This window comes from Anolis carolinensis, chromosome 2 (assembly GCF_035594765.1).
Source record: "Anolis carolinensis isolate JA03-04 chromosome 2, rAnoCar3.1.pri, whole genome shotgun sequence".
Lineage (NCBI taxonomy): Eukaryota > Metazoa > Chordata > Lepidosauria > Squamata > Dactyloidae > Anolis > Anolis carolinensis.
The window spans coordinates 21,621,606-21,643,760 of record NC_085842.1 but is presented as its reverse complement, the minus strand read 5'-3'; the positions used below and the strand labels follow the sequence as shown (position 1 = coordinate 21,643,760).

The window sequence follows — 22,155 nt, the reverse complement described above, 5'->3', positions numbered from 1 at the left end:
GTGGATGATGAAGCAGCAGCTCCCCCTGTGGCCGGAATTGAGCATACCCTCATGAAGCCTGGAAGCTGGAAAATGTTAAATTGCCTCTGTGTCTCTGTCTGTATGTCGTACGCCTAATAGCATTGAATGTTTGCCATGTACAGTAGAGTCTCACTTATCCAAGCCTCGCTTATCCAAGCCTCTGGATTATCCAAGCAATTTTTGTAGTCAATGTTTTCAATATATCATGATATTTTGGTGCTAAATTCGTAAATACATTAATTACAACATAACATTAATGCGTATTGAACTACGTTTTCTGTCAAATTTGTTGTATAACATGAAGTTTTGGTGCTTAATTTGTAAAATCATAACCTAATTTGATGTTTAATAGACTTTCCCTTAATCCCTCATTATCCAAGATATTCGCTTATCCAAGCTTCTGCCAGCCCGTTTAGCTTGGATAAGTGAGACTCTACTGTATATGTACATTGTAGGAGCCCCGGTGGCTAAGTGTGTTAAAGCACTGAGCTGCTGAACTTGCAGACCGAAAGGTCCCAGGTTCAAATCCCGGGAGCGGAATGAGCGCCTGCTGTTGCTCCAGCTTCTGCCAACCTAGCAGTTTGAAAACATGCCAATGTGAGTAGATCAATAGGCACTGCTCCGGTTGAAAGGTAACGGCGCTCCATGCAGTCATGCCGGCCACATGACTTTGGAGGTGTCTATGGACAACACCGGCTCTTTGGCTTAGAAATGGAGATGAGCACCAACCCCCAGAGTCAGACATGACTGGATTAGTCCTCTCCCTCTAATTAGGACTTTTTCTTTTCTTTTTGTTGTATGAACGTAGAGGCATGGATGAAGGGTTGTGCTGCCAAGTTTTGTGTTTCTGGAATGTGTAGTTTTGTTGTTTTGTCCTAGGCTGAAATTTCATTACCCTTTTATATATATACTGTAGATAGATATTGAATTGAACTATACCACTATACTGTAATATTATATGTAATATATAACATATAATTAATATTATTATATGGTATTATTATATTGTATAACATTATAATATTATTATCAATATTATATGTATATACAATATATTATATTATTAAAAATGATATAAAAATATTATATTATAAAACTGAGGGCGGGGGCCAGGTAAATGACCTTGGAGGGCCGCATCCGGCCCCCGGGCCTTAGTTTGGGGACCCCTGGACTATATCGTCTGCATAAGTCCTAATTTTTAGATCTTGGCCACTGATCTTTAAACCAGTAATTTCCTTCTCTCCTCTTATTCTGACATTTAAGATTTCCAGTCCCATAATAGATAATAGTAGGGACAACGGGCAGCCTTGTCTAGTCCCTTTTTGTATGTCAATGTAGTCTGATAGTTGACCATTGATTTTTAACCTTGCTTCATATTTACTGTTCTGATGTTTTAGTTTTTTAATACTGGAAGCCAGATTTTGTTGATTTTCATGGTTTCCTCCTTTCTGTTGAAGTTGTCCACATGCTTGTGGATTTCAATGGCATCTCTGTGTAGACTGACATAATAGTTGTTGGAGTGGTCGAGCATTTCTGTGTTCTCAAATAATATACTGTGTCCAGGTTGGTTCATCAGGTGCTCTGCTACGGCTGATTTCTCTGGTTGAGTAAGTGTGTAGTGCCTTTCATGTTCTTTGACTCGTGTTTGGGCGCTGCGTCAGAACAGTAAATAAGAAGCAACACTCTGAAAACAGAGGAGTTCCAGACATGAATCAATCAGGGGCAACTAACGACTCTGAACAAAGGATTCCCCCAGGCAAGAAGAAGCCAGGAGATGAAGTTTTTCAATGCTAATTTAGGTGATTAATTACAACATTCACACTGGCCTCCAACTGACAAGAGTTGTTCTCTCGCCCTGGACTTTCCACAGACTTCCTTGCTTAGTTTCTTCATACCTCACAACCTCTGAGGATGCCTGCCATAGATGTGGGCAAAACGTTAGGAGAGAATGCTTCTGGAACATGGCCATACAGCCCGGAAAACATACAACAACCCTATTCTCACATCAATTGCTGGAAATTGGGAACAGTTAGGAGCCAGTTGATCTGATCTCAGGACGAATTTCATTGCCTCAAAACTACTGCAATTTAGTGATGTCAAAAGAATTACTGGTTGAATAAGTATTTCCCAATATTCTAACCAATGATAAAAAAAAACACGACTGGCTGAGTGAATGAGCTATTCTTGTGGCCAAGAACAAAGACGTCTGCGAACTGAGCAATATTATTCAGTCTACCGTTCAAAACGAGGCAGTCACAAACAAGTCCGCCGACACTGTTGCGGAAGCAGATGAAGTGGTTAATTAACCAACAAATGTTGGAATTCATGCAATCTGCCAGGGATGCCACCACATGTACTGCATTTGAAAATCAGTGTGCCAATTATGTTGTGAAATAGCCACCAGACAAAGCTTTGCAACAGCACGTGGCTTGCAGTAATAAAAAAGAGCAATGTTGTAGATCAGGGGTCCCCAAACTAAGGCCCGGGGGCCAGATGCGGCCCATCAAAGCCATTTATCCGGCCTCCACAGCACAAGGGCAGAAGGGGGTTGGGCTAAATGACCCAAGGGGTCTCTTCTTCTCTTACAAGCATTATTATTATTATTATTATTATTATTATTATTATTATTATTATTATTATTATTAACATTGAGGCTGGGTGGCCATCTGTCAGGAGTGCTTTGCTTGTACTTTTGGTGCACAAAGGCAGAAGGGGATTGGACTAAATGGCACAAGGGGTCTCTTCTAACCCTCTTTATTATTATTATTATTATTATTAACATTGAGGCTGGGTGGCCGTCTGTCAGGAGTGCTTTGCTTGTACTTTTGGTGCACAAAGGCAGAAGGGGATTGGACTAAATGGCACAAGGGGTCTCTTCTAACCCTATTTATTATTATTATTATTATTATTATTATTAACATTGAGGCTGGGTGGCCGTCTGTCAGGAGTGCTTTGCTTGTACTTTTGGTTATTATTAACATTGAGGCTGGGTGGCCGTCTGTCAGGAGTGCTTTGCTTGTACTTTTGGTGCACAAAGGCAGAAGGGGATTGGACTAAATGGCACAAGGGGTCTCTTCTAACCCTCTTTATTATTATTATTATTATTATTATTATTATTATTATTATTATTATTATTATTAACATTGATTCTGGGTGGCCATCTGTCAGGGGTGCTTTGTTTGTGCTTTCGGTGCACAAAGGCAGAGGGGGATTGGACTCAATGGCCCAAAGGGTCTCCTCCAACCCTCTTTTTTATTGTTGTTGTTGTTGTTGTTATTATTATTATTTATTGCTCGGTGGCCAACTATAGTTCGGCCCTCCAACGGTCCGAAGGATCGTGAACTGGCCCCCTGTTTAAAAAGTTTGGGGACCCCTGTTGTAGATATTAACAATCTTAACAGGAACTTCCAAAGGTGAAGATGTCCCCATTCCTCGCATTCCTACGATTCCAACAGATATGCCAATTCGATATAAGTGACTGCAATTCCCTATTCGATTGGCGTTTGCAATCACCATCAACAAAGCACAGGGCCATTCTTTAGAATTGTGCGGAGTAGACCTAAACACGGATTGCTTCTCACATAGACAATTATATGCTGTGTGTTCTAGATCCAGCAAACCACACAATCTCTACATCTGCACAGACAATGGAACAACAAACAATATTGTTTTCCCACAAGCATAGTGAAATTAAAAATATTTGAAAATATATTGCAAAGGTGTTCTTGCTCTTTCTTTTCCATTTAACTAGACTGAGCCACAGCAACACATGGCCAGGTACAGCTAGTTGTTAAATACGGGAATTTGAAAGCTTTTTGACAGCTTATTAAAGTGTACTGAAAAGCATGTCAAAAAATGATGTACAGTAGAGTCTCACTTATCCAACACTCGCTTATCCAACGTTCTGGATTATCCAACACATTTTTGTAGTCAATGTTTTCAATACATCGTGATATTTTGGAGCTAAATTCATAAATACATGTCAGAGTATTAGCAGCGCAGCAGTAGTTGGATGGAATCAGTGGGACGCAGAACGAAGTGACATCCAGAGACTTTGGTAAAACTATATACAAGTTTTACTGTAAGCAATAATAATCCAGACAAACAGACTTCCAGACAAACACAGGACTTGACTCTCACTCTAAGTAGACAGCACTCAACTCAGAACTGAACTGTTGCAATCAGCAATGTACAAACACTTGTGTCTGGACACTCCCCAGTTCCAGCCACACATCAAGGTCATTACAGCTTCTTTGCAATTAACTCTTTCCAGACTATAGTACACTCTGGATGATGCAATCAGTATGCAATACAGGCAAGACACAAATTGCATTTAAACACTATCAATACACAAATCCCACATTAACAATACAGTCATTACCACATAGCATTACTGTGTATTGAACTACTTTTTCTGTCAAATTTGTTGTATAACATAATGTTTTGGTACTTAATTTGTAAAATCATAGCCTAATTTGATGTTTAATAGGCTTTCCCTTAATCTCTCCTTATTATCCAACATATTCGCTTATCCAACGTTCTGCCGGCCCGTTTACATTAGATAAGCCGGGCTGTGGCGCAGCTGGCTAGTAACCAGCTGCTATAAATCACTACTGACCGAGAGGTCATGAGTTCGAAGCCCGGGTCGGGTTAAGCCTTCGACCATAAAAAAAAAAAAATAGCCCCGGCTTGCTGTTGACCTAGCAGTCCCGAAAGACAGTTGCATCTGTCAAGTAGGGAAAATTTTAGGGACGCTTTATGCAGGAGGCTAATTTAACTAATCTACAACACCATAAAACTGCTCACGAGGAAAAGAAGAGGAAGAACAGCCACCAATGGACGGTGAAGCAACAGCTCCCCCTGTAGCCGGAATCGTGAAGCTGGAAAGATGTTAAAAAAATGCCTCTGTGTCTGTCTAAAACTGAATGTTGTTTGTCTGTTGGCATTGAATGTTTGCCATATATGTGTTCATTGTAATCCGCCCTGAGTCTCCTTCGGGGTGAGAAGGGCGGAATATAAATACTGTAAATAAATAAATAAATAAATAAATAACCGAGACTCTACCGTATTTATCTTTTCTGAAAGGTGATTGAAATAAATTCTACATCAAGAGTGAGGATTAATTCTTGGCTCAGGTTGTTATACAATAGGACTTGAGTGTCCACAGATGTTGGTTTCCACAAATGGTCTTGGAACCAGTGGATGCCGAGGGCCCACTAGGAAATACTCATGTCCACTGAAGACACTCTGTCAGGACCCAGGCTGCAGAGCACCAATAACCATGCGCAGAGACCAGAATCTATCTAATATCTTTATTATAGAAATATATAAAGTCAATAAAAACAAGTGAAGAATATAGTTCAGAAGCAGACCTTTCAGATGAGGTCAAATATAGTCCAGAAATGTATTGTCCAATATAAGATATTAGAGTTCAAAGTTATAATCCACTTGACCAAAACACACACTTTGCCAAGCAAAGTGTGGGGAAATGACAGAGTCTTTAAAGTCCAATGTAGCTTGACAACAAGGCTGGAAAATAAACTTGGTTCCTGGCTAGATTCAAGACTTGAAACGAGGCAACATGAAACATGAACAGAGTCCAAAGAAGTCCGTGAAACAAGGCAAGGCTGGAAACTTGATCCGGGAAACAAGGAACTGGGGTTACGAAGTCCACACACGATCTCTCTCCTCAAGCTGAACAATTGACTCCGCAAAGTTCCCCTTGCGAGCAGCACCTATATTGGGTCTCGTTTTCCCGCCGACAGAACACTTTCCCTAGAGAACGAGAAGCGAAACCCAACTCTGTCCAGATGGACAACTCCTTAGAATTTCCCAAGGGAAGCAGACCTAATCAGCTAATTGTTTGGCAGCGATTCTCAGGCTCCGGCGATTTGCCTCCCTGGCTCCCCTATCTCTATTATAATTGTCCCTCCGGGAAAACGGGGGGGAATTCTGCCCAAGGCCTGTTTGGCTACATTCTTGAGGACAAACATCCTCCAGGTGGAGAGGCTCCGATTCTGACTGAAACGGCGGAAATCCCATGTTTTCCTCTTCGTCTGCCATAATAGTACTAGGAACAGGACTACAAGGCCCATGAGTCATCACACACTCGGTGATTGGGAGTGGGTCACTTTTGGGATAGTGACCCAGTTGGGTGATGTCATAAAAGGAAGGGAGAGTCACTGAGCTCAGCCTTTGGGGTGGCTCCAGCAGGAGCATTTGAATGGCTGGGAAGGAAGGAAGGAAGGAAGGAAGGAAGGAAGGAAGGAAGGAAGGAAAGAAGGAAGGAAGGAAGGAAGGAAGGAAGGAAGGAAGGAAGGAAGGAAGGAAGGAAGGAAGGAAGGAAGGAAGGAAGGAAGGAAGGAAGGAAGGAAGGGGCAGACAGAATGGGATCTTTCTTTTTGTTTTCTGTTTGTTGCTTTGCAGCTTTATGGGCCAATGTTCCCATCCAAACGCAACACACGGCCCTTACGTGTCCAGCCCTCTGCACCTGTGCAAACTGGTCAGTGAATTGCAGGAGAAGGAACTTGTATGAAATTCCACCCCACGTTCCCCCAACGGCCAGGCACATGATTTTGGCCGAAAACCATTTTACCAATATCCAGCCCTTAGAAATAACCTTTCTCAACGAACTGGTCTACTTGGATTGGAGCGATAACGAATTGGAAATGGACTATGAGTTCATCTTCCCGGGCATCAGCAAGCTGGCCTACTTGGACCTCAGTGGGAACAAACTCAATGCCATCTCTCCCCACACTTTCTCCGAACTGACCCATTTGGTATTCCTTAATCTCTCCAGAAATCCCACCATTAAGCAAATCGACGAGAACTCCTTCATTAATAACCAGTTGTTGACTATTTTGGATATCAGCACCTGTGGCTTGGAAATTCTTAGCATCTCGATGTTCCAAAAAGTGCCTACTGTTCTCACTTTGAGGATGATGGATAATCCCTGGTTTTGCGACTGTGGCTTACTGGATTTTATCGAATGGTTGAAAACGCCACTGCTTAGCCGGCAATTACTAGGTAAGACCTTTGTGATAAATGCATGGTAGTTAGAGCGGAATCATAGGGCTATAATTCTGGAGTAATGTATTATCCTGGAACTAGCTAAGGATATAGCTACACCAGGGGTCCTCAAACTTTTTAAGCCGAGGGCCGGTCCACAATCCTTCAGACTGTTGAGGGGCCGGATTATCATTTGAAAAAAAAAATACAAACAAATTCCTATGCACACTGCACATGTCTTATTTGTAGTGCAAAAACAACAACAACAACAACGACAACAACAACGAAAGAAAAATACAATATTTAAAAATAAAAATAATTTTAACCAACATACATTTATCAGGATTTCAATGGGAAGTGTGCTCCTGCTTCTGGCCAATGAGATAGTCAAGTTAATTAAGGTTGTTGTTGTTGTTGTTGTTGTTGTTGTTGTTGTTGTGTGCCTTGAAGTCATTTCAAACTTTGGGCGAGCCTAAGTCTAAATTGTATTTATTTATTATTTATTTATGTACTGCATTTATTTACTACATTTGTATCACACCCTTCTCACCCCAAATATAATATATAATATTAATATATAATATAATATAATATAATATATTATATTATTAGCATAGCACAATATTAGCATTATATATTACTTTATTGAACTATACCACTATACTGTAATATTATTAGTAATATTATATGTAACTAGCTGTGCCCAGCCACGCGTTGCTGTGGCATTTTCTGGTGGTGTTGGTGAGAAATTGTTGAGGTAGTGGTGGTATTGAATGTCTGTTGTATGCTAGTCTTTATGTTTAGTATGCACACTGAAGTGGATTATATGGCAGTGTGGAGTCAAGATAATCCAGTTCAAAGCAGATAATATAAGATTCTAAATGGGTTATATAGCTATGTGGAAGAGCCTTGAGTCTACACTGCCATATGATCCAGTTAAAATCTGATAATCTGTGGAAGAGGCCTAAGTGAGGCCTAACTGTGCCTGTCCCCTGGGCTGAGTAGGTTGCTAGGAGACCAAGTGGCGGAGCTTAGCCTTCTAACTGGCAGCAATTGGATAAAAACTATTATTCCTCTCCCTGTAATTAGGACTTTATTTTTCATTTCATTTTGTTGTATCAACCTAGAGCCGTGAATGATGGGTTGTGTTGTCAAATTTCGAGGTTGGGGGGCCTGTAGTTTTGTTGTTTTGTCCACTGCCCTGATGCCATCATTCTTTTATATATATAGATATAGAATATATAATTAATATTATTATATGGTATTATTATTAGTGTTATATTGTATTACATTATAATATTATTATCAATATTATATGTATATACAATATATTATATTATAAAACTGAGGGCGGGGGCCAGGTAAATGACCTTGGAGAGCCGCATCCGGCCCCCGGGCCTTAGTTTGGGGACCTCTGAGCTACACTGTTGAATTAATACAATTTGTCACCACCTTGATTGCCTTGACACAGTGCTGCAAAACCATGGGATTTGTAGTTTGGTGAGGCCCCAGCCCTCTTTGGCAGGGAAGGCTAAAGGCCTTGTAATACGACTATAGCTCCTGTGATTCCATAGCATTGAGACCAGACAGTTAAAGAGTTTGCATGCAAACCTGAAAATAGGCGAGTAAAACAAAAACAAAACAAAAACTGGAAAATCTCAGAACTTCAGCAGAGCTTCCCCCTTTCTGGGTGAGCCCTGTGATTCTTTCTTGGGAAGCAAAAAAACAAAAAAGTTTGAAAAATCGACGATCAGCCAAATGACTTCATGATGAAGAGCTGCCTTTCTTCTATGCCAGGACCTTACAATAGCTTCCGTGGGGCTCAGGTTTTTGACAAGCTTCCGACAAGCTTTCAATGGGTGAAAAACTCGGGGCTATGTCTGTTTTTATTGTTGCTTTTATTGTTTTTATTGTTATTTTAAAGCTAAGTGTATTGTTTTAATCTATTTCTGTAAACCGCTCCGAGCCAAACTGGGAGTAGCGGTATACAAGTTTAATAAATAAATAAATAAAATAAAATAAAAAGAGGGTTTTTGAAATAACCTGGAACGACAGACAGCCCTCCAGGTTTGGCTTTTGCAAATCTGATGGAAGTGTTCTCTTTATTTATTTATTTCAATTATTTATACCCCGCCCTTCTCACCCGAGGGGACTCAGGGCGGCCTACAAGTGGCAATTGATGCCGTTACACTGATATACAATAAACTAAAATGATTAAAACAGTTAAAACAATCATAAAATAGTCATAAAATAGTCATAAAATACAATATACAAAGTTTAAAACAATGCAAAGTGCTTATGCCATTCATCCACCAGACGTTATACAAGAGCCGTAATTCAGACCGAGTCGAAGCCAACACATGCTTATTCTTCAAATGCCTGCGTACATAGCCAGGTCTTCAGTTTTTTTCTGAATCTTTAGGAATCTCTTGGTCCTCCTCTCTGATTCTATGGTCAACTTCTAGCACATGTTGACTATAGAGTCAAGGGGAAGATCTAGAGATTCCTAAATAGGGTTGAAGGGTGTACAGTTAGAGAAATAGCAGCCGCTGTTTGAGAGATTATGTGTCTGTTCTCACTTGTGTCCCCCCCTCCCCCACCTACAGATCCAAATGATACCTTTTGCCACATGCCAAAAAATTTAACCGATAAGCCAATCTTGCAGGCGGAAGAACTACTGGATAGAGTCTGCATTTTACACCCCAGCATCAGAGTTCTGATCTTTGCAGGTCTGATGGCCTGCGCAGTCTTCATGGCAGGAATCGTCGCAGCTTGGCTGCTGGGCGTAGTTTCAGTGCTGTATAACCGCACAGTATTTAGGTCGGAAGATGTGGGAGAGTACAGAAGGATCAAATAACGGCTCCCGCCTGGAACCTTTCTGGAAGCGGCGGCACAGAACGCAAAAGGAGCATCATTTCAGCCCCTTGCTTGCCGGGCTTATGGCGAAACCCTCGAGCTGAGGTTTTGCCCATTTCCAAGAAAATAAAAACAAATTTTAAACCAACTCGAGATGTCCACAATTATTTATTTATTTATTTATTTATTTATTTGCAGTATTTATATTCCGCCCTTCTCACCCCGAAGGGGACTCAGGGCGGATCACATTACACATACAGTAGAGTCTCACTTATCCAACACTCGTTTATCCAATGTTCTGGATTATCCAACGCATTTTTGAAGTCAATTTTTTCAATATATCGTGATATTTTGGTGCTAAATTCGTAACATTTCTGTGTATTGAACTACTTTTTCTGTCAAATTTGTATAACATGATGTTTTGGTGCTTAATTTGTAAAACCATAACCTAATTTGATGTTTAATAGGCTTTTCCTTAATCCCTCCTTATTATCCAACATATTCACTTATCCAACGTTCTGCCGGCCTGTTTATGTTGGATAAGTGAGACTCTACTGTATAAGGCAAACATTCAATGCCTAAACATAGAACAGAGACAAAGACAAACACAGGATCCGAGCTGGCCTCGAACTGCGCCACAGCCCAGCCCAGACTCAATTGGGGTGAGTCTTTTGGATCGCATGGCAGAGGAGATGGGGAAACAGGGGTTTTATGTGGGGACAGAGTGCTAGAAATCCAAAGCTCAACTCAGAGGGCAAAAACAAACCTCATGGGAAGGCAGACCCCACGGTGGTTCTCCCAACACCCAGGGCTGGCCCTAGGTCATTTTCAAGTGTAAGCGAACAGAATTTTGGCACCCCCCCCCCCAAAACTAATCACTGAAAGTTAAAAGCGTTGGATAATAAAGAGGGATAATAATAAGCAGTTCAATACATGGTAATGTTATGTAGGAATTACTTTATTTACGAATTTAGCACCAAACATTGAACTGGGATATAGGGCAGTGTGGACTCAGATAACCGAGCTCAAAGCAGATATTGTGGGTTATTCTGGTATGATATTCTGTGTTATATGGCTGTGTGGAAGAGCCCTGAGGGCTGAATTTTTCCTGTTGTTTTTGTCAATGAGACTGTCACCTGGGATGGCAACATCAATTATTATTATTATTATTATTATTATTATTATTATTATTATTATTATTATTATTGCTCGGTGGCCAACTATAGTCCGGCCCTCCCAATGGCTTGAGGGATCGTGAACTGGCCCCCAGTTTTAAAAGTTTGGGGACCCCTGCTCTACTGTATATAAATATTTATTGGAGCTCCATTAGTAACATTTGCTTCAAAAAGGACTCTGCGGTTGAAAACATTTGAGAACCCCTGTACCGTATGATACATTCTGTATGGAAATACCGAAATTGAAATGTGAAGAAAGGCAAATGTCACTTAATGTAACATTTCTGCGAAGAATTGATTTTAATTTAAAGTATTTTTTCGATATTTTTTTTGCCAGTTGCTTGAGAGTTCTGGTTAAGTGGGGCCCCTTCCACACTGCCCTATATCCCAGGATCCGATCCCAGGTTATCTGCTTTGAAGTGGATTATATATGAATCTGCAGTGTCAGATAATCTGGATTCAGATCCTGGGATATAGGGGCAGTATGGAAGAAGCCTAGTTGTAGTTTCCCAAGGCCTTTTAGCCTCCTCTGCCAAAGAGTGCTGGTGTCTCAGCAAACTGCATTCATTGTACTACACAGTGGAGATGCAGTCTTTTTTCCAAACAGTGGGGACAGAACAATAAAGTGCAGCTGTCAGAGAGCCTTCTAGGAGACGGTCTGGCCGGAGGATTTGGCTACAGACTCTATAATTCCGGCCTTTGCAGTGCAGCTCTTCCTGGGAGATGCTTCCCAAGTGGAGATGCCCGACAGCTGAGAGGTTTGCAGGTGAAAGGAAAGAGAAGAGAGAAAAGGAGAAAGGAAGAGGGGAATGAATGGGAGATTGGAGGAGAAGGAGAGAGAGGGAGTTGCAAATGCAGATTAAGGCTTAATCTACACTGCCATAGAAGGATTCCAAGTAATGCCAACCGCAGTGTTAGGTGGTTGCAACCATAATGTGCCATGGGAAAAACAGACTATGTATCTGTAGTCAATGTCAGGGAGAAGACATTGTGCATTATTTGTTAGTCTGTCCTTTGTATAGTGACCCAAGAGAAAGACACCTGAAACACTTGCTGACAAAAGGTAAAAGGAATCCTATTGCAGTTGGGTTGTTGTGCATTTTCCAGGCTGTATGGCCATGTTCCAGAAGCATTCTCTCCTGACGTTTCGCCCACATCGATGGCAGGCATCCTCAGAGGTTGTGAGGTCTGTTGGAAACAAAGCAAGGGAGGTTTATATATCTGAGGAAGGTCCAGGGTGGGAGAAAGAACTCTAGTCTGTTGGAGGCCAGTGTGAATGTTGTAATTAATCACCTTGATTAGCATTCATGCCCTTGCAAGCTTCATTCCTGCCTGGGGGGGATCCTTTGTTCAGAGGCGTTAGCTGCCCCTGATTGATTCATGTCTGTAATTTTCAGAGTGTTTTTCCTTCTTTGCTGTCCTGGATTTAGAGTTTTTAAAATACTAGTAGCCAGATTTTGTTAATTTTCATGGTTTCCTCCTTTCTGTTGAAATTGTCCACACGTTTGTGGATTTCAATAGCTTCTCTGTGTAGTCTGACATGGTGGTCCAGCATTTCTGTGTTCTCAAATAATACGCTGTGTCCAGGTTGGTTCATCAAGTGCTCTGCTATGGCTGACTTCTCTGGTTGAATTAGTCTGCAGTGCCTTTTGTGTTCCTTGATTTGTGCCTGGGCATTTGGTGGTTCCTATGTAGACTTGTCCATAGCTGCATGGTATATGGTAGACTCCTGCAGAGGAGAGAGGATCCCTCTTGTCCTTTGCTGATCGTCGCATTTGTTCAATTTTCTTAGTGGGCCTCTAGATAGTTTGTAGGTTGTGCTTCTTCATCAGATTCCCTATGCTGTCAGTGGTTCCCTTGATGTATGGAAAGAACACCTTTCCTTTGGGTGGATCTTTGTCTTGACTCTCCTGGCTTGTTCTTGGCCTTGCAGCTCTTCTGATGTCTGTGGTGGAGTCTCCATTGGCCTGTAGAGCCCAGTTTAGGTGGTTTAGTTCACCTTGGAGGAGGTGAGGTTCACAGATTCTTTGTGCACGGTCTGTCAGGGCTTTGATTGTGCTCCTTTTTTGACTTGGGTGATGGTTGGAGTTTTTATTAAGGTATCTATCCATGTGTGTAGGTTTTCTGTAAATTGTGTGGCCCAATTGTTGATTGGGTTTGCGGATGACTAGAATATCTACAAATGGCAGTTTTCATTCGTTTTCTTTTTCCGTGGTGAACTGGATGTTTGGGTGGATGCTTTTGTAGTGGTCCAGAAACTTGTTGAGTTCTTCTTCTCCATGGATCCAAATGGTGAAGGTGTCATCCACATATCTGAACCATATAGTGGGCTTTTTTTGTTGCTATTTCTAGGGCTTGTTTCTCAAAGTGTTCCATGTAGGGCAGTGTCTGCTGAGCGACACAAATGACTATGTAACTTATGAAGTACAGTAGAGTCTCACTTATCCAACACTCGCTTATCCAATGTTCTGGATTATCCAGCACATTTTTGTAGTCAATGTGTTCAATATATCGTGAGATTCTGGTGCTAAATTCATAAATACAGTAATTACTACATAGCATTACTGCGTATTGAACTAATTTTTCTGCCAAATTTGTTGTCTAACATGATGTTTTGGTGCTTCATTTGTAAAATCATAACCTAATTTGATGTTTAATAGGCTTTTCCTTAATGCCTCCTTATTATCCAACATATTCGCTTATCCAACATTCTGCCAGCCCGTTTATGTTAGATAAGTGAGACTCAACTGTAGCTCTTTTTGCTCTATCTGCAAAAAGGATCAGAAAGATAGAGTTAGGTAAAATTTCCATCAACTGCCAAGGAGACTCCAAGGGTTAACTGGACCCTATTCCAAAATGCATTTTAATTATTGTTAACTTGCATTGTTTTTGCTCTTTGTGGGAGCATGATTATGTTTTCTATTTGGTATTTTGGTGCCTGTTGCTCTGAGGGTACTATTGTGTGCATGTGGTGCTTTTTTATCATGGCCTTGGGCCCGTACAATAAACTATTTTGATGATGATGCTATAGAAGAAAGTTTCAAGCTGCAGGTTGTCTGCCTTGAACTGGGTTGTATGAGTGTATGCTGCTCAGAGCATGGGCCAACTTGGGTCCTTCCTCCAGGTGTTTTAGACTTCAACTCCCACAATTCCTCCCACAATTCCTCGGGCTCGGTCTGTGGCGCAGGCTGGAGAACAGCTGCAATCAATCACTGCAATGAATCACTCTGACCAGGAGGTCATGAGTTCGAGGCCCGGCTTGGAGCCTATGTTTGTTTGTCTTTGTTCTATGTTAAAAGGCATTGAATGTTTGCCTATATGTGTAATGTGATCCGCCCTGAGTCCCCTTCGGGGTGAGAAGGGCGGAATATAAATGCTGTAAATAAATAAATAATAAATAAATTACTAACAGCCTACCTAAGTTTGCCCATACCTGTCTAATGGCTTTTCTATCTCAATCTCTAAAATATTATCTCGTGCCTGCTTTCAGAATACTCTTGGTACCAGAACCACAAGCCATGAAGGAGGAAATGTCTGCAGCTCGGCAACCACACGGTGGACAAGGTGAACTTAGGAAAGCCACTGCTGATGTTCGGTCTGAATGTTTCACAGAGCAACGAGGGTTAGGAGCTTCCGTCGAGGGCAAAGAAGAGCCAGGCAAAGGTATGCACGAGCATACCTGGGAGGCCCAGTGGCAGGACTTCTTGGAAACACTGCAGCCTCTCCACACCGGGTGGAAGAACCAAGTGACAACAGAAACCGTCCCATGGGAAGACGCCAAGGCCTTCCTGGCCTCTTTCGAGCAAGTGGCCAAAGCCTGTCGGTGGCCAAAGGAAGAGTGGGCAGCTCGGCTGTTGCCCGCATTGAGCGGAGATGCAGAGCAGGCCTTTCAGAGCCTGGGAGCCAGAGACAAGAAGGATTATGGAAAAGTGAAGGCTGCTATCTTGAGAGCAGATGCCCTGAAAATAGAGACACAGCGTCAACACTTCCGGCAGTTCTGCTGCCAGGAGGTTGAGGATCCGCGAAGGGTTTACAGCCAAGTCCAGGAGCTTTGCTGTCGGTGGCTGAAGCCGGAGAGACGCAGCAAGGAGCAGATCCTGGAGCTGCTGGTCCTGGAGCAATTCCTGGCCAGTCTCCCTCCAGATCTTCAAGGCTGGATCCGAGTTGGAGGACCAGATAGTTGCTCCCAGGCTGTTGCCCTGGTGGAGGATTTCATGATGTGCCAGCAAGAGGCTGAGAGGCGGAAGTGGCAGGTGAGGTTTTTAATATTGAGACCCTAGAGCAGAGCTTTCCAAACATTTCATGTTAGTGGCACTGTTTTTAGACAGTGTATTATTACGCCACACAGTAATTCAGTTTTACTAGCAAAAAAGAGGGGGCTGCCCTGGCCAAAAAGTGATCATTTCCCAGCAATGTCCCTCTGTTCTCAGCACAATTCTCCTCTGTGTTTCAGGGGCCACTGACGGAGGAGTGCCTGGGCTCTCCAGGTAAAGAGGAAGAGTCTTCAGAGTCCTATAAAGAAGTCACACAAAATGGTGACACAGAGATCAGTGCGCCTGGTAAGGACTTTACTGAGTTTTCCCATGTTTGTCCTTGTGTTTTTGGGACGTTTAAGCCAATGAAAAGCCCTGCACCTATGGCGGTTTTACAGAAAAGAAGATTTAGGCAGATGCATCTTGTCCTGCAATTATGTGCATAAAAGACTTCCAACATGATTTTTCAAGTTATAGCATTTTTAAAGTATCTGACTGTCGAACAGTGTTAATATGTTTATTTAAAATGTATACAGTGTTCCCTCACTTGCTCAGGTAGCCTTTCCAGCTACTATACCTGTCAGTCCTGCCCAAAAATCATTCGGTTGCATAGATTCAAACTTTGTTTTTAAAGCAGAGGTGCACTGAATTTCAATAAGCTCTTCATACTCTGGCTGGGACCTAAGGATGAAGCAATGGGTTCACTTCTTTTCTGGCATCTGCCTTCTTATTTTTCACAGGCAATGGAATCAAATGCCTCAGTCATGCAGAATCATCCCTTCCTCATGAAGGACAGGAAGTGGTCCAGACTGGTGTCAAGAAGGTACGTGGCATTCTAGGGAGTTGTTGAGCTATATGAATGGTTGGAACCTGTGCTCTATGGGCTGCTCAATCACACAGAATTTCTGCATTTCAACAGCTTTATTGAGGGTGCTTTGAATGCGATTTTCTGCTTCTTGGCAGGGGGTTGGACCGGATGGCCCATGAGGTCTCTTCCAACTCTACTATTCTATGATTCTATGAAGACACTGCAGTGTCTATGTTGTAGATGAAGGGAGAGATAACACAAAGAGAGATCCTTTTGAGAGGCCAAAAAGTCCGGTTTACTATTTCAGCTGAGTCTCTGGAAGTGGAATCTCTTCCAAAAAGCAAAACCAGAGAGACGATCAAGGCGTGAACTTGCCTTTTATACATTTTCAGACAAAGAACATGCTTTTACATACATCTCGTCATTAGTACGTCACTTCACATGCTTACATACATGGGCATAAATATGCACAATCAGCATTTTCCTATCTAAGTACTCTTAAAAGTGTGTAGCAAGTCACAGACACCATGGCTCAGCTATAGTAGATTAATCATGGCCCCTTGTCAAGAGAAAGGGAGGAGGAGAGGTCAGCTCTCCTTCCATTAAGCTGTGCTAGGAACCAATTCACACTGGAATGTATAGATAACTGGCCCCCCTTCTCCCCTTTGTCCTGTCAGCTTGTGCATCCCTAAAATCTAACACAGAGAGAGTCTGATTTTTCTACATTTCACTGCTTCTAATGTGCATACAATATATGTCTAAAAATCCGTATTTTCAGTTCCTCATCATCTATACTTGTTGCTGCTGCTCTCTTGATCTCTAAGTGTGAGTTGGATAGACGGAGAGGGATCAGGACCTTTCCCTTCCTGTTTGCTTCCTCTCTCTCTTACAGAGTGTTACGGACATAGTCCATCATTTAATTTTATTGTGCTCTGTAAAGACACGTTGTTCTTTCCTCATCTTCTGGATGATAAAATTCCTGGATCTTTCTCGCAGGGTAAGTATATGAAGTTTTGCATTCACCTTCGTTTTTATTTTTCCTTTTTCACCTCTGCAGGAGCCAATGGATCCCAACGAAGCCAGTATGTCTTTGCAGATAGTCCAGCGGGGCCTCACCCATCCAGGTCAACAGACAGTTGTCTGGGAAGTCCTGCAGGAGAACGGCAAAAAAGTGGACACTTTGGGTAAGGATGTCCTCCGTTCGGTTCTGGTCCCTCTGTGGCCATATCGCTCACTCTTGTTAGAACAGGGAAAGGTCAGATATAGTCAGAAAGGGCCAAGACAAAAGGCAAAAATATGATCTCGAAGGCATGCTAGGCAAAAATGAATTGTATTCCATTTCCAGTATTTTTAAATGAAATTCTGTACCAAATGTTGGGTGAAAGGTGTGAGTGGGAGCGTGAACAAACAGTCCTTCCATAAGTGTTGCTTGCAAATATTTAGTTCATCTAAAATATACCTAATACTTCATTTGTCTCCTACATTTTAAAAACATAAAAAGATCTTGGATAAAACAGGAAGATTTATATTATGAGACATACTGATTATTATTATAGAGTCATAAAGAAACACAAAACGCAATATACTATACATTGAGATATATATATATATATATATATATATATATATATATATATATAGTACTAGCTCTGCCCAGCCACATGTGCTGTGGCATCGTCCTAAGTGGGTTTTTGTTTGTGGAGGCAAGTATGAATATTGTAATTAGTCACCTTGATTAGCACTGAATGGGCTTGCAGCTTCAAAGCATGGTTTTTTCTTCCCTGGGGGAGGTGTTAGCTGGCTCTGGTTGTTTCCTGTCTAGAATACCCTTATTTTCAGAGTGTTGTTCTTTATTTACTGTCCAAATTGTAGACTTTTTAATTATGGCTGCCAGGTTTTGTTCATTTTGATGGTTCCCAAGAACCTAATAATAATAATAATAATAACAGGAAAAACTCAGCCGCTATCAGGACCTCAAGATTGAACTTCAAAGACTTTGGCAGAAACCAGTTCAGGTGGTCCCTGTGGTGATGGGCACATTGGGTGCCGTACCAAAAGATCTCAGCCAGCATTTGGAAACAATAGACATTGACAAAATTACGATCTGCCAACTGCAAAAGGCCACCTTACTAGGATCTGCACGCATCATCCGAAAATACATCACACAGTCCTAGACACTTGGGAAGTGTTCAACTTGTGATTTTGTGATACGAAATCTAGCATATCTATCTTGTTTGCTGTGTCATAAAATAAAATAACAGTAGTAATAATAATGACTCTGAGGAAAGGGAAGGAAAGGGAAACATCATGAGATAGGCCTTAACAGAGATGGAGAAGGGAAAAAGTAAGTGGGCAGTAGTCTCAACGACAGCTGGACAATGCCAGGTATAAAGATAAAGGTTTTCCCTGACGTTAAGTCCAGTCGTGACCAACTCTGGGGGTTGTTGCTCATTTCCATTTCTAAGCCGAATACCCACCATTGTCCATAGACATCCCCAGGTCATGTGGCCGGTATGATTGCATGGAGCAGTACCTATTGATCTACTCACATTAGCATGTTTTCGAACTGCTAGGTTGGCAGGAGCTGGGGCTAACTGTGGGCGCTCATTCCGCTCCCCGGATTTGAACCTGGGACCTTTTGGTCCGCAAGTTCAGCAGCTCAGCGCTTTAACACACTGTGCCACCAGGGGTGCCCTTAATTCCAGGTATATACACTATTATTAGAAATAAATAACAGAAGTTACAGACAGCTTGAAAAGCGGTCACCATAGAATGAGCCAAATTCCATGCTCTGTCTCTACAGGTGGCAGAGAAAGGAGTATGATCAAGACGGAGAACTGTGAGGATGGAAGAAACGAGTCGGAGGACACATCTGAGACGTCATCACATATAATGCAAGGCAGAAGGAAGGAAGGTGGCATGCAAGAGATATATGAGTTCGAAGAGGAACAGAGAAGTCAACTGATGGAGAGATCAAGCAGATGCAATGAACTCACAACAGCTTTCACGTCTCCAGTTTGCCAGCTTTTGAAGGTTCCCGGAAGAGATGGCATGCCATTCATGGTCAACGGTGACAGAACATCTTGTGATCAGCTAGAGCTTGATATGATACATATCAATGCAGACTTCCAGCAAAATCCGTATTCTGATATCCCCCAGAGAACGATATCAGGGGAGTGTAAATCTAAATTCTCTGAGAGGGGAGTTTATTTGAACAGACACCACGCAAAAGAGAAGCTCAGTCACATTGAACCAAAGTGTCCCCCTGACTGGACCTTCAATTACACAAAGCCACTCAAGAAACATCCAGGACTTTCTAGTGAAGGAAGGCTTCGGGAATCTTCTCCTTGTCGTCAGTGCCGCAGTGAAAGAGAACATTTACTGACCCATTCGTGTCCTGGAGAAAGAGTTCATGACTGTCCGGAGTGTGGCAAAGTTTTCACTTCCAAACCGGCGTTGTTGAGACACCAGGAAATGCATGCGGAAATAAAACCGTACGAGTGTGCTCAGTGTGGCAAGTGCTTCAGTCAGAAGAAATACCTGAAGAGTCACGAACTCATGCACGCCGGGGAGAAACCCTACAAATGCCCCGAGTGTGGGAAGAGCTTCACGGAGGCCAGGAATCTGAAGAGGCACCACCGAATCCACACCGGAGAGAAGCCGTTCAAGTGCTCCGAGTGCGGGAAGTGCTTCAACGAGGAAGGCATCCTGAAGAAACACCAGCGCATCCACACGGGGGAAAAGCCCTACAAGTGTCCCGAGTGCGGGAAATGTTTCATTCAGGGGAGCGACCTGAGGAACCATCGGAGGATCCACACGGGGGAGAAGCCCTACAAATGTTCGGACTGTGGAAAAAGCTTCAGCCGGAGCCAGCAGGTGAAGAGGCACCAGAGAATACACCTGGAGAGAAACCATACAGATGTCCTGAGCGTGGATTAAGTCAGGGGAAAAAAAACCCTGAGAATGTATGTTAAGTGTCATACGAGTTGTAAGGGATTCCAAGTTTCCTGTCTTCATAATAAATTATCTTTGTACATTTACACCAGTGTTTCTCAACCTGGGAGTCAGGACCCCTGAGGGGTCACCAAAAACCATCAGAAAACATTAATTCACAGTGCTGTCTGGAAGTACAGTAGAGTCTCACTTACCCAACACTCGCTTATCCAACGTTCTGGATTATCCAACGCAGTTTTGTAGTCAATGTTTTCAATATATCGTGATATTTTGGTGCTAAATTCGTAAATACAGTAATTACTACATAACATTACTGCCTATTGAACTACTTTTTCTGTCAAATTTGTTGTATAACATGATGCTTTGGTGCTTAATTTGTAAAATCATAACCTAATCTGATGTTTAATAGGCTTTTCCTTAATGTCTCCTTATTATCCAATATATTCGCTTATCCAACATTCTGCCGTCCCGTTTATGTTGGATAAGTGAGACTCTACTGTATGTGAACTACATCTCCCCTAAATCATTGTCAATTCTTCTCAGATCCCTCCACTATTTTCTGTTGGTCATGGGCATTCTGTGTGGGAAGTTTGGCCCAATTCTATCATTGGTGGAGTTCAAGGGGCTCTTTGATTGTAAGTGAACTATAAATCCCAGTAACTACAACTCCCAAATGTCAAGGTCTATTTTCCCTAAACTCCACCACTGTTCACATTTGGGCATATTGAGGATTCGCACCAAGTTTGGTCCAGATCCATCATTGTTTGAGTCCATGGTGCTGTCTGAAAGTAGGTGAACTACAACTCCAAAACTCAAGGTCAAAGCCCACCAAACCCTTCTAGTATTTTCTGTTGGTCATGGAAGTTCTGTGTGTCAAGTTTGGTTCAATTCCATTGTTGGTGGAGTTCAGAATGCTCTTTGATTGTAGGTGAACTATAAATCCCAGCAACTACAACTCCCAAATGTCAAGGTCTGTTTTCCCCAAACTCCACTAGTGTTCACATTTGGGCATATTGAAGATTCGCACCAAGTTTGGTTCAGATCCATCATTGTTTGAGTCCACAGTGCTCTCTGGATGTAAGTGAACTACAACTCTATAACTCAAGGTCAAAGCCCATCAAACCCTTCTAGTATTTATATTTATTTATTCACAGTATTTATATTCCACCCTTCTCATTCCGAAGGGGACTCAGGGCGGATCACATTATATACATATAGGGCAAACATTCAATGCCCATATACACATAGAACCGAGACAGAGACAGACGCAGAGGCAATTTAACCTAAATATAAACTAGTATACTAATATAAACTAGAATCAGTGGTTCTCTTCCTTCCTAATGCCACGACCCCTTAATACAGTTCCTCATGTTGTGGTGACCCCCAACCATATTATTTTAATTGCTACTTCATAACTGTAATTTTGCTGCTATTATGAATCATAATGTAAATATCTGATATACAGGATGTCTTTTCATTCACTGGGTCAAATTTGACACAAAAACACGTAATGCAGCCACCATGTCATATTTCACAGAGAAGCCATTGAAATCCACAGGCATGTGGACAATTTCAACAGAAAGGAGGAAACCATGAAAATGAACAAAATTTGGCTACCAGTATTTAAAAACTCTAAAATCAGGACAGTGAATAAAGAGCAACACTCAGAAAACAGAAATCATGTGGCACATTTTGCTCTAGTTTTTCAATGAATATCTTCATCATAGGGAGGAGGGAGCAAGCTTGTTTCTGCTGCCCTGGAGACTCAGACATGGAACAACGGCTTCAAACTACAGGAAAGGAGATTCCACCTGAATATTAGGAAGAACTTCCTCACTGTGAGAGCTGTTCAGCAGTGGAACTCTCTGCCTCGGAGTGTGGTGGAGGCTCCTTCTTTGGAGACTTTTAAGCAGAGGCTGGATGGCCATCTGTCTAAGATGCAGAACAATGGCTTCAAACTACAGGAAAGGAGATTCCACCTGAACAAGAGGAAGAACTTCCTCTCTGTGAGAGCTGTTCAGCAGTGGAACTCTCTGCCCCAGAGTGTGGCAAGCCTCTACCTCCTTTGGAGACTTTTAAG

General features: G+C 42.1%; 2 protein-coding genes across 4 annotated transcripts; both read left to right on the top strand.

The window, feature by feature from the left end:
* Positions 1-2,807: 2,807 nt before the first annotated feature.
* Positions 2,808-10,033, top strand: LOC103278094 (leucine-rich repeat-containing protein 52). The gene is made up of 2 exons (XM_062973548.1): positions 2,808-7,047; positions 9,636-10,033. Exons 1-2 carry the CDS (start codon positions 6,408-6,410, stop codon positions 9,884-9,886), a joined length of 891 nt encoding a protein of 296 aa, XP_062829618.1. The 5' UTR covers positions 2,808-6,407; the 3' UTR covers positions 9,887-10,033.
* A 1,685-nt stretch (positions 10,034-11,718) lies between these two features.
* On the top strand, positions 11,719-20,161 carry LOC100565817 (zinc finger protein with KRAB and SCAN domains 1). Of its 3 annotated transcripts, none has more exons than XM_016991879.2 (6): positions 11,719-11,826; positions 14,551-15,313; positions 15,514-15,619; positions 16,054-16,136; positions 17,179-17,305; positions 18,925-20,161. In XM_016991879.2, the coding sequence occupies exons 2-6, from the start codon at positions 14,579-14,581 to the stop codon at positions 20,058-20,060; spliced, it is 2,187 nt and encodes a 728-aa protein (XP_016847368.2). In that variant the 5' UTR covers positions 11,719-11,826; positions 14,551-14,578; the 3' UTR covers positions 20,061-20,161. The 3 variants fall into 3 exon arrangements, with proteins under 3 accessions (XP_016847368.2, XP_003218091.4, XP_016847367.2); XM_003218043.4 differs by having other exon boundaries at positions 11,733-11,818; XM_016991878.2 differs by having other exon boundaries at positions 11,750-12,123.
* Positions 20,162-22,155: the final 1,994 nt, after the last annotated feature.

Bases quoted from the DNA above. Each gene is read 5' to 3' on its own strand.
- LOC103278094 (XM_062973548.1), top strand. From the start codon at position 6,408: ATGGGATCTTTCTTTTTGTTTTCTGTTTGTTGCTTTGCAGCTTTATGG. The intron at 7,048-9,635 runs GTAAGACCTTTG...CCCCACCTACAG, and splicing joins GCTTAGCCGGCAATTACTAG to ATCCAAATGATACCTTTTGC.
- LOC100565817 (XM_003218043.4), top strand. From the start codon at position 11,784: ATGCTTCCCAAGTGGAGATGCCCGACAGCTGAGAG. The intron at 15,620-16,053 runs GTAAGGACTTTA...TATTTTTCACAG, and splicing joins CACAGAGATCAGTGCGCCTG to GCAATGGAATCAAATGCCTC. The intron at 17,306-18,924 runs GTAAGGATGTCC...CTGTCTCTACAG, and splicing joins CAAAAAAGTGGACACTTTGG to GTGGCAGAGAAAGGAGTATG.